The 12,024-nt window shown below is 60.6% G+C and overlaps 1 protein-coding gene across 1 annotated transcript in view; it reads left to right on the top strand.

Moving 5' to 3' along the window:
- LOC113202405 (insulin-like growth factor-binding protein complex acid labile subunit) overlaps nt 1-11,751 on the top strand; it is a 15,141-nt gene extending 3,390 nt beyond the window's left edge. Inside the window, exons 2-14 of the mRNA XM_052267284.1 lie at nt 1,348-1,656; nt 1,732-1,901; nt 3,610-3,816; nt 4,154-4,308; nt 4,394-4,640; nt 4,752-5,006; nt 5,375-5,716; nt 6,016-6,576; nt 6,652-6,847; nt 7,085-7,354; nt 7,520-7,751; nt 9,636-9,732; nt 10,455-11,751. Coding sequence (XP_052123244.1) covers nt 1,348-1,656; nt 1,732-1,901; nt 3,610-3,816; nt 4,154-4,308; nt 4,394-4,640; nt 4,752-5,006; nt 5,375-5,716; nt 6,016-6,576; nt 6,652-6,847; nt 7,085-7,354; nt 7,520-7,751; nt 9,636-9,732; nt 10,455-10,796 — 3,383 coding nt within the window. The 3' untranslated portion in view covers nt 10,797-11,751. The remainder of the gene's footprint in view (nt 1-1,347; nt 1,657-1,731; nt 1,902-3,609; nt 3,817-4,153; nt 4,309-4,393; nt 4,641-4,751; nt 5,007-5,374; nt 5,717-6,015; nt 6,577-6,651; nt 6,848-7,084; nt 7,355-7,519; nt 7,752-9,635; nt 9,733-10,454) is intronic.
- The last annotated feature ends 273 nt before the right edge of the window (nt 11,752-12,024 follow it).

Raw genomic sequence — 12,024 nt, 5'->3', positions numbered from 1 at the left:
GGGGGGAGGGAGGGAGCGTGGATGTCACATCCATCACACGTCGTCCCACTCGCACTCTCGCACAGCATGGCAAATGCCAAATCGTGAAGTCACTCCTCCGGCGCGCGAGCGCCGCGCTGACGGGACGGACACCGCGTCCCGACGTTGCCTTGACGGCGGCGATGGGGTTATCTCCCCTGGAGGCGGCGGCCGCGCGGAAGCGCCGGAAGCGCTGTACGGCTGCCGTTTTCTTTTTAATTTCACATGGCGTGGCATGGTGTGGCGGGGCGTGGCGGGGCGGGGCGGGGTGTGGTGGGCGTGGTGGCGCCAACCTCACGGTGTGCCTCGCCCTCCTCACGGCCCCCGGCGTCGCGGCAGGATGACTACCGAATGACGGAAAGGCGAGTCCCGTCGAGGAGGGTAACAAGGCCCTCGTCGTGATCGCGCCTCGAGTGGCGGAGGACTGCGAGCAGCGCTCCCGAGGTCCCGAGGTCCCGAGGCACTGCGGCGGCCCCGCCCACTCGTTACTACTCGTTTTCGCAGCGGCTTCACGTCACGATACGCCCCAAAAACAAACGAGTCGGGGCCGCTGACCGGGATCACGAGTTACGTGAGCGGATATTTATGCGGTGTGATTGTTCCGAATTTGGCGACGGGCCTCCGAGCTTCGTCATCGGTCTCGTCTTCTACGGAATAGGTGTGAGTTTGTGTTTGGGTGTGTGTGTTTGTGTGTGTATGTCTGTTTATGGTGTAGATGGGGGAGGGAGATCCTCGGTGCTTTAATAGACGATTTGACCCAGCCGATGAAATTAATGTGGCAAAGGTGTAAAGTTTCCTGCTCGAGTGGCCATACACCCGCGGAGAGGACGCTAAGTTGTTATTAATAAATTTTACGATTTAAGTTCAAGTCAGATCCTTGAGTTTAAATTTTAAATGGCAGGGGATGCGGCGTTGCCAAGTTGACCTCAGCGGCTGGGTCAGATCGTCTATACCACGCGACGCGAGCAGCCGATCGCAAAACCACTCGCGACGTTCGAACCGAATAACCACATTGCGGCACGCGAGAGAGATGCTAAAGGCGGGCTTGTGAAGTCGTTGTGAAAACTACAGGACCACCGCCGCGATGGTGATGGCGTTGTCGGTGTGGGTGCAGTGCAGTGCGATGGTGCGAGAGACTCGCCGGTGCAGCAGCGGGTCGGGACTCCGACCGTTACAGAGGTGGGTGTGCGTGCCCCAGTCCAGTGCGCCATGCTGCCCACACTGCTGCCCTGCTAGGAGCCCGTCGAGTCTGTCGGTATGAGGCGCCGCCCGCCCGAGTGTGACTGCCGCTCTGTTCGCGACCCTCACGGCCTCGCCCACCTGTTGCAGACTCCGCCCGAGGCGCCATGCGCGGGCCGCGGGCGTGGTCGCGGTGCCCGCCGGCGGCGCTGGTGCTGGCGCCGGTGCTGGCGGCGCTGGTGCTGGCCGCGGCCGTGCAGGCCGAGTACGTGCCCCCCGGGCCGCGCTACCGCTGCCCCGCGGCCTCGCTGTACCCGTGCACCTGCCTGGCCAGCAGTGACCAGGGCCTGCAGGTTCGCTGCCACAACACCAACCTCGCCACGCTCAGCGCCGGCCTGCTGCAGGTCGCCAAGTTGTCGCTGCCCATCGAACGCCTGCACGTAACCGGCTGCAACATCGGTGAGTTGCACTCCTTTCTCTCTTTTCTGAAAAATTTCAATTGATCTTTCCTCACTAACTGTGCCCCGCTCTTAGGCCGGCTGTACGGCGCGCTGCTGCACCCGCTCAAAGTCAGGGTGCTGGTCATCGAGGACACGCCGCTGACGAGCATCGACCCCGGTACCTTCTTCGGCGTGAACCGCACGCTGCAGGAGCTCCACGTCGTGCGCACCAAGCTGCAAGCCTTCCCCTCGCAGGCCCTGCAGGTGAGTTGGGGAGCGACGTCAAGAACGATGAGCAGTGGTTGGTCGCAAGGCGTCCAAGACCAGGCAGTGCTGGCGGCGGAATTGAACCCGGACCCAAGCCTAAGAGGCGGGCTGCTGCAGCAGAGCAGGCCTGGCTGCGTCTACCTCATTGCCCTTCAAATGCCGCATTGTCGTGGACTAATGGGGGGAACCCGGCCAGCCCCGGGGGCGCGACTGTGACTAGGACAGTAGTAGTTTGGAGGTGGTGGTTGTTGTGGCCATTGTCTCCACGCCGCCCAGCCGCCGCGCTCATTGGAGCGTTGGATGACTGGCAGAACGGACCGCAAAAGTATCGCGAGGCGTGGCGGGGCGTGGAGGTGGGGAGGTACGCGCCAGGTCCTTTCTCTCAGAGCGCCCCCTCCGCGCCCCCAGGGCCCCGCCCCACCCCGCCCCAAAGAGGTGCCACAGCCAACGTGTTCGTGAGGGGCGTGGCGGGGCGTGTTGGGGCGTAGCGGCTGCGGCGGTGTTCTCCAACTTGGGGTCTCTCTTATTCGCGTGTCTCCTTCACGAATAATAAGACAGGCATGAGTAGTAAATACACATTATATGTCTGTCTCTCTCTGCCCCCCCCCCCTTTTCTCACTCCCGTGTGTGTGTCCGGTGCGTTTTAATAAACGCACGTCGAGAAGACGGAGAAAATCAGCTGTTCGGGGTGTGCTTCGTCTTTGCTGGGTGGAAGTCCAGCTTCCCGCCGCTTTAAGCATCCTGCGGTGTGCATTTGAATACCCCGCGTGGGATACACACACATAGAGGCAGGGCACGGATTCACGCACACACACACACACACACACACACACACACACACACACACACACATACGTGTGCGCGCGCGCTCGAGAGCTACCTTCCCAGGCATTCTCCGCGTGTCGGGTCATCTCTTTTCCCTTTCTTTCACTCTGGGTTCTCCCACATGTGCCGGGGAACACAAACAACTAACTACCTACTGCCTCAGCTGGACACAGCCGTCGTGGTGCTCGCGCGCCCTTTCTCTCTTCTTTCTCTCTCACACACTTCTTCGCTGGGTCAAAAGGGGGTGAAATGGTGAAATAAGTAAACGTGAAAACAGTTTTGCCCGAGGGCCACGGGTCCTGGTCCTGGAACCCGTGCGACCCGTGATTTCAGTCGAACACGGCGCGGCTGGCTAATCCTGCAGCCGGCGGTGTCGTAATGCTGCACTGCGCTGCCCCGCGGCGGCTGCCCGACCCTCTCGATTAGTTCATTGTCTCCTGTTTGCTTTACGCGGGGAGGTGAACTGCCGCGCCCGCGCCGCCACCGCTCCGCTAGCGGCAGCTTCAGGCCACTTCAGGCCTACGTCGTCGCCCCGCCAACCGAAACGTTCACCACTCGACTTTTTCCTCCCCGTCACTGCCCTGAATTTTATGCAGAACGTCAGATCGAGTGACCTGGATCAATCTCTTTTCTTTCTTTTTTCTTGCCCGTTCTTTCGAACCCCCTTTTCCGCCATGGCTCAAAGTGGTCCTTCCCCCCATTGGGCCCTATTTGACCAGTATCATGTTACCGCAACGTCGAGTAGGCAAAGATTCTATCAATGTCCGCCTCAAAATGCGGTCTCCTTGGGTGGGTGAGACGTCTTGCTCCTCGGAAGGAAATTACTGCAAAACCTCGAAAAGAATTGCTTGCGATGGCTGACACGGACGTTGATCGGCAGGTGCTGGGGAACCTGACGCTGCTGCGGCTGGACGGCCACGAGATTGCCGAGCTGCCCTCCACCGCCTTCACGGAGGGCGAGAGCCTGCTGCCCTCGCACCTCAAGGCGCTGCACGTCTGCAACGGCAACATCTCGGACCTGCCCGCCGACGTGTTCCAGCCGCTGCGCAAGCTTGGCGTGCTCGACCTGCACGGCAACAACATCACGGTTAGCAGCAACAGCAACATGCGTGCCGGTTTATTTTGTTTTTGTGCATGCTTTTAAAATGAGGTATCAACATATGTCCCGTCCCTGGAACGGGAATGGTCGTTGGATCGGCGAGCATGAGATACTGTTATGCGTTTTGAAGCATTACTTAAAAAATTCTCGATGGAAAGCTGAAACGCGATAAAACGCCTTGATAGTGTGTCATCCCTCGCCTCAACGACCAATTATTTCCAGGGTCTTGCTCGAGTAATTTTGCAGAGTGTGTAGCAAATACATGTCCTTTGAGCGAGCCGCTCCCGGCCGGCGCGTCCTGACTGACTTCCCTCTCATTATGCAGCAACTGAAGAAGAACCAGTTCAAGGGCCTGCGCGACGTGGAGACGCTGGACCTCTCCCACAACGGGCTGACCAAGCTCGACTCTAGTCACCTGGCGGACCTCACCAAGATGGCCACCTGCAACGTGTCCCACAACGCCATCGGCGAGCTCACTCGGTGAGTGTCCTCACTTTAATGCCAACGGGCCTGCCCGCGAGGACTCGGCTCACGTGCTCGTCGTCGATCTCTCTTTCCATCACAGGGGCACCTTCGCGCGCAACACCGTGCTGCGCGTCCTCAACATGTCTGGCAACCGCCTGCGCCGCCTGGACGGCAACAGCTTCCGGGGCATGCGCTTCATCCGGCGCCTGTTCCTGGCCGACAACGAGATCGCCGAGGTGGGCCGCGGCACGTTCGGCGGCATCACCCGCGTGGGCACCATCGACCTGGCGCGGAACAGGCTCAAGAAGATCGACTACCAGATGTTCCAGCAGCTGCAATACTGCGAGGTGCGTAGTCCAAAAGTTGTTATGCTCATGCAGATCGTGATCATCGTCATGATCACCATCACCGTGGTGATGTCACTGACCATCTGACCAAATTTCGATTGTTTCTCGCAGCTCATCGACGTGTCGGAGAACCAAGTGACGGACATCCAGAAGCTCTCCTTCAAGGATCTTTACCTGGTCAGGATCAACCTGTCGCACAACGCGATCGACACCATCGAGGCGGGGGCGTTCGAAAACTGCGCCAACATGACGGTGCTGGACATGTCGCACAACAAGATCACCAACATCCCGAGGTCGGCGTTCGACGCCAACACTTACGCGACCGAGCTGCAGCTGAGCTACAACCTGCTCACCGACCTGGCTCAGGTACAGCTCCACTCCACACCAACAATAAGTAATTGACACGTCCAGCTCCCGTGCTTTGCTCGTTGCCATGTGCGCGGGCCGTCGGCCGGTTGGCGCTGCTCAGCCGCTGTGTTTGATCCCACGACTCCTCCGCGGTGGCCGGCCGGGTCAGGGGCCGCGCGTCCTGCGGAGGAGCAGGTGGGCAGATGGTGACCGGGCAAAGAGACAATCTCATCCGTCTCGAGACGGCGCACGGCTTGTTATCCTGGACAGCGGGGGCGTCTTGCCGCGCGGTGGTCGCCGATGATGATGACGCGCGCAGGATGGCCGCCGACAGCTCGTTAGCGACACGGGTCTCTCATATAGTGGACATGCGGTGTGGGTTGCAGGTGCCGCTGCACAACATGACGGGCCTCAAGGTGCTGAACGTGAGCTACAACGAGATCGAGCGCGTGCCCCGCAACGTGTTCCCCAAGCTGTACGAGCTGCACACCATCGACCTGAGCCACAACAACCTGCAGGAGATCTGGAACGGCGTCTTCCAGACCCTGTTCGGGCTGCGCTTCCTCAACCTCAGCCACAACGCCATGACGGAGATCCGCAGCTCCACGTTCGGCTCCTTGCCCACCCTGCTCGAGCTGGACCTGAGCCACAACAACCTGTCCGACGTGGGCCGCGGCTCGCTGGCCCGGCTCGCGTCCCTGCGCTGGCTCACGCTCGCCCACAACCAGGTCAGTGTCATGTCGTCGCCACCGGCTGCCCCTAGGGCTGCGCCCGCCGCTGTAGGCAGCCGCTCTGGTGTGGCTAACGGCGCTGGTAGCCTACGTCCTCTGGGCTGGCCTAGCCTGCGCTTTTCATTATATTCAGTAATGTTACGACTGAAACTCTTCTACGAACAGTTTAGAAATGTTTGTAGAATGTGGTTATTTACTTAAATACCATTTTTTTTTGTAGAATGTTGGCAACAATAGATTGTCATAAGTTCGATTTGGAAACGCCATCAATTTTTTTTCCTCCCCTACCCCCACAGGTGTCCCGAGTGTTCCAGCTGCCCATATCGCTGTCGTACCTGGTCCTGTCGCACAACGCCGTGGCGCGCCTGGAGCCCGGCACCACGTGGCCCTCCATGAACGCGCTGCTGGGCCTGGACCTGTCGCACAACGGCATGAAGGACGACGCGATGCAGCACGGCTCCTTCGCCAACCTGCTGACGCTGCAGCGGCTCGACCTCTCGAACAACGAGCTGACGCGGCCGCCGTGGGAGGCGCTGGGCGACCTCACGTCCCTGCAGTACCTGTACCTGCAGCACAACCAGCTGACGGAGCTGCCGCGCGGCGCGTTCGGCCGCCTGCCGGTCGTGTTCGAGCTCCAGCTCGCCAACAACCGCATCGCCAACGTGTCGTCGCGCGCCTTCGACGGCCTGCTGCAGCTGCTCACGCTCAACCTCACCGCCAACCACATCACCCACCTGCCCAACGGCGCGCTGCAGGGCCTCGTGTCGCTGCGCACGCTGGACCTGTCGCACAACCAGCTGGAGCGGCTCGACAACAAGACCCACGGCCTGCTGGACGACTGCCTGTCGCTGGAGAGGGTGAGTACCGCACCGCGACGGACATCGAGCGAACCAGTTCTTGTTCTGTTATCTCAACTTGATCACTTTCCTCAGGTGAACTTGAGCCACAACAAGATATCGTTCGTGACCAAGAAGACGTTCCCCAGCAACCCTTACATCCCCTACCGGCTGCGCGAGGTCGATCTCAGCCACAACGTGATGCCCGTGCTCACCCATGACATCACCGCGGGCACCAAGAAGGTCGAGGTGCTGAACGTCAGCCACAATATGATCAACGAGATTCGCAAAGGTGGGTGTTGCTTTACTGGGGCCAGCGGCCAGCCAGCAGCGCCTAGTGAGTATGCAACTCTTCCGGCTCGGGACTTCCCCCGCGGGACCCCTGCGCTCAAGGCAACCCAACCGGCTCCCCAGTTAGGGAGGGGGAAGGACTCTGTAGGAGGAGAGGGGGAATGCCCTGGACAGCTCGACGCGCCCCGCCCGACCGGTAGGCAGCCCAACTGACACTACCTCTTCTTCTCCCTCACAGGAGTCATCGGCAACCTGACGGCACTACGGGTCCTCGACTTGTCGTACAACGAGCTCGAGGTCGTGTCCGAGGGCTCCACCGCCTTCCGTCCGCCGCGCAACCTCAGCGAGCTGTACCTGCGGGGCAACCGGCTCGGCACCGTCCCCGGGGACGCGCTGGCCGCCCTCAAGCCGGGCCTCACCGTCCTGGATCTGCGCGACAACCAGATGACCGCCTTCCACCGGAGGTTCCTGCCGCTCCTTATGAACGGCACCGAGTTCAGATATGAGAGTGAGTACTTCCAACCGCTCCAAATGAGGAGTAATAGCGATAGTAGTTTATCCTGAAACCCCACCCGGAGACGTGAAAAACTTTTAATCACAAGTTTTAATGCAACATGTTTGTGCTTCTCTGAACATTTACATCTTTACCCTCAACTAACTCTCTTTTGCGCAGACAACCCGTTCCAGTGCTCGTGCGCGTCGCGGCCGCTGCGCCACTGGCTCGGGGTGCAGGCCGCCACCCTGCCGTGGTGGGGCGCGGTGCGCTGCGCCGAGCCCGAGTTCCTCGCCGGCCAGGCCCTGGTGGACGTCCCCGAGGACCGGCTTACCTGCCGGCCGGAGGACCCCGCCTCCAAGGACCCCGACCTCGACATCAGCCCCGACCTCAAGTTCAGGGAGATCAAGAGGTGAGCGTGCGTGTGTCACGGAGGGAGGGGTGACCTCCAGGAGGTCAGCAGAGGTCGGCCGTCCTCCTCCCCGACGGCCGCTATATTGCGTGGCCCGTGGCCCGTGGGTCGTGGGTGCGCCGCAGCATGTCGTCTCGCGCGGTGCAATTTGTCCAGCTTTTGTAGCATGTCGACTTGTATTTGTCCAGCCGAGGAGGAGGATGGTAGTACTTTGCATGGGAGCAACGGTGCAGCAACGGCCGGCGGGCCGGCGGGGGCTTAAAAGCGCACCGCTCCACGGCGCACTCTATCAGCTCGGCGGGGCGGGGCGGGGCACCGGAAGAAAAGAACCCTTAAGTCATTCTCGTAGGCGCTGAATAAAAGCCTCCACGGGAGCGGAACTGCGGAGCCCAACCACGCAAAACACACTCCTCTGGCTGGCTCGTCGCACCGCGGGGAGAGGAATGGGGGGGGGGGGTAAGAGCAATAGAGAGAGGTGGGGTAGGCAAGGGACACGTGCACCACCATCATGACGGTCATCATCATTCGTGCCCTTCACCCACAGCAGGGCCGGCCCGGGAGCACACTCGCCGGCGCCCTGATGGCTCATGGATATGACAGGCCATTCCGTGATGGGCCATAGGCCGGCCGGGGTGGAGTGGTCCACCATGGGCGGCCATCACGGGCGGACGGGGGACGGGCGCGGGCGGATAGAGTCGACGGTCCCACGGGACGGGGCGGGACGGGACGCGATGGGCCAAGCACAGCACGGCGGGCAAGGACCGGGCGCGCATCGAGTTGTAATGATTGGCATTATCAAACCGTCCGGCCAGTCCTGCGTGGGCTCAAAGGGACCGTACTTTAGGAGGGCGCGGGGGCGGCGGGGACGTGGGTCGGGGCACCATAGCAGAGAGACCAGCGATGGGATCGGCCGGTCGGCCACCCCGAAAATATCATCCTGCATAGACGGCTGAGGCGGCGTAGAGAAATAATGTTGCGGTATACGTCATCATAAATGGCCGATTCCCCTCACTTAGCCGTCTATCTCTCTCTCTCTCTCGGTCTCTCCCTCCCCTCCCCTCCTCCTCGTAATCGACTTCAGACACACTGCCGCGGACGTTAATTAAGGCGCCCGTGGTACATCACACGCTCGTGGTCCCGTAGCGACTCGCGGCGGGACCCAAAGGGGAGGGGAGGGGGGATGCAAAAAGCCCTTCGGGGCCGAGGCTCGCGCAACGGCGGCACGGGGAATTTAAGGAGCGAAGGGCCCCCTTTCATCTTCTTTCGTTAAGGCGTCGCGGCGTCGGCTTCGCACGCGAGAGGGCGCGCCTCGTCGCGGCGCGCCGCACCGTGAGAGGGAGGAAGTCGACGACGACGAGTTGTTCTCGAAGGAGAAGGAGAGAGAGAGAGAGATGAAAATCTCTGATATTTCCAGGAACTTTGTATTTATGTTGTAATTTATTTATATTTTTTGCAGCAACACATTTTTTTTGTTCGACGCCTAAATTTCTTCAAAATGAGTTTCCTCTGAAGATACTAAAAATTCAATGACAGCAAAATGTACCGCACAGCGCAACACCTCTGAGCAGTGCACTAGCTGGCGCCCAGCGTGCACCGGCCGGCCGGCCCGGGCCGTACAGTATACGTACAAGTCATTGTTCTTGAGCCGGGCAGGCGTTGCGGGCGCGCTAATCTATTCGGGAGGATGCGCGCGGCGCCGGCGCACACTGCGTCCGTCTGGAGGCGACTTGAGGGGGAGATTGCGGCGCGTCGAGGGGCGTCGCCGGCGTCGTCCGGACCGACGCATGGCGCACGGCCACCACCACTGAGATGTTTTTGTTCAGCGAGGCATGACCTCCTCACCTCCTGACGCCTGCCTCATCACCGTATAATATCTGCCCGCAGGGACCTGAAGGGGGTGGTGACCGTCTCCTGGTACGTGACGACCAACGAGGACGTGGCGGACTTCCTGCTGATCGTCCGGGACACCGCCGTAGACAAGGTAATCATCGTTATTGGCCGGGGCCTCAGCCGGGGCCCGAGAGGCTGCCTGCTACCGTGCCGCCGGTAGTTCACGCACAGGTGCTCCGCGCCCCGCCCCGCCCGGCCAGCGGCCGCGCTTCTGAGAACTAACTACGTGTACTGCGGGCCGGGCTACCGCGGGCTACTGCTGCGGACCGAGAGCCGGCGGAGCCTCCGCGCAACGGGGATGGATATTGGCGCCGCCGGTGTGCGTGCAAAGCGGTACAAGCGGGAGAGAAACATGTAAATTTCCAGAAAAAATAAATAATTGGTGGGCTCGAAAGCTTTTTTGATGGCAAATTTCGGGAAGTAACAAGAAATGATGTTGGAGGTGAGCGTCACGCCCTTTTGGAGCGAATGGGCATGTGCTCCTATGTGCTCGGAGCCATTACGGGAAGATGGGCAAACCCCCACGCACGCATGTTGACGGCTGCTATACCAGGTAGCTGATTTACCCCGCTCACTTCTGCAGTTGTGTTGTACCGCACGCACGAGTGCGGGCGGGCCGAGCGAATAGGCAACCCGCTTGCATTCGTGCGTGCGGTGCAGCATAACTGCAGAAGTGAGCGGGGTTAAACGGCCAGCTCCCTGTAGAAATTTTGAGGAAAACTATCCATAATCAATGACATTTTTAAAGAGAGCATTTTCTCTTGATGGCGCGCGAGCATTTTTCTTGACAATCATTATCTTCACGCGTTTCAGGTGCCGACAGCTGCGCCCGTCGAGGACGGTGCGGACGCCGTCGCCGAGGAGCCGCGCGACCCGAGCGTGGTGCTGCAGCGCGTGCTGCCCTACACGGCGCGCTACCACGCGCTGCCCGACCTGGCCGCCTCCGCCAGCCTGGAGCTGTGCGTCCTGGCGCAGGACTCGGCCGGCAACGTGCGTCGCTGGCGTCGCTCGCAGTGCCGCATGGTGCCCGTGGAGCCCACCGGCCGCTTCGGAGGCCTGCAGCTCGCGAGCAGCGGCGGCGGCCGGGGCCCCGGACGGGCCGCCCCCGCGGTCCTGCTGGCCGCGGCCGCCGTCGTGCTATGCGCCAGCGCCTGAGCGGCGCCAGGCGCCACCGCCAGAACCCAAGTGCCATCCGATGACTTGGTCATGACGGCCACCATCACCATCATCGCTGCCGCGCGGTTCCGCCCGACGCGTTTCCCTCCAACGCGGTGGCGATTCTCCATAGCTGGGCGTGCAGGGCTGGGCACGCCCTGTTGGTCCTTGCCCCGCGCGTGATGAGGTGGTGTCCTTGAGGTGGCCGCCGCCGGACCCCGAGGCGCCTCGCCGGGACTCCTTTGTCGGGCGCCACAATGCCGCGACACAGAGCCCCCGCCCCTCCCTCCTCCTCCTCCTCCTCCTCCTTGCGCCCCTCCTCGTGCGGGTCACGCCGCGTGACGCGTGTGACCGATGAGGCGACGGGGCCGATGATCGATCGGCTGTGAATGTGAATGTTGTGTTCGTCGCGATGGACCATCAGTCACGGGGTGCCAGTGTGTTGGAACAGGTCGGTAGCAGCGCGCGTATGCAGTGTGCTGCACTCCTACGGACAGCGTCGCGTTGACAAAACAGTGATGAGTGGAAAAGGATTTTTTTGGGATCCTTTTTTTGTTTGGCGACATGCCCAAACCATGCGTAATACAGGGTCCTGCTAACCTCTTCCGATTGTAGAAGGGTTAGCGTCCAAAGCTCTGCTTGTGATAGTTACAATGTGAACCAAAGGGGAACGCCCCTGCTTCCCTGTTCGAAGTAATTGCACGGTGTACAGTGTCCTCTAGTGGTGCCGTCGCACCACTGCCTGATGTCTGTCGATAACTTATTTATGTGAGTGAAGCGATATCGCCGACTAAAATTGATGAAATGCAAAATGAATCTGAAAAAATAAAATGCTTCCGCTCCGTTTTATACAATGCTAAAAGTCTGATTTGTTACGCTTCGAGTACCAAGCCCCAAACTGTAAATGTAATAATAGTGAATAATAATGAATAAATCTGTTGCGATGATTGACTAATGCACTTTACTTGTTATTTCCCTGCAACCTGCTCTCCCACGCCCGCGACTGCACGCATGGGCCCTTAGGACCCGTTGTCCCTGACGACCGTCGCAACAGCGAGATCGCCCGCTCTCTTTGGGCATCCATCTATTTGTGAGTCGATGGCCGATGTCGGCCCCGCTGCGCCCCACCTCTCCGCCGGGCCTAGGCCGGGCCGCGAGGATGATAGCTTCATTGTATCGCATCCCTCTCCCCCCTCCCCTCGCCTGCTCCCCAGATCGGATCCGATCG

Source organism: Frankliniella occidentalis, unplaced genomic scaffold (genome assembly GCF_000697945.3).
Source record: "Frankliniella occidentalis isolate FOCC.00 unplaced genomic scaffold, Focc_3.1 Scaffold49, whole genome shotgun sequence".
Classification (NCBI taxonomy): domain Eukaryota; kingdom Metazoa; phylum Arthropoda; class Insecta; order Thysanoptera; family Thripidae; genus Frankliniella; species Frankliniella occidentalis.
The sequence above is the reverse complement of the archived record's forward strand: the minus strand, read 5'-3'. Positions and strand labels throughout refer to the sequence as shown.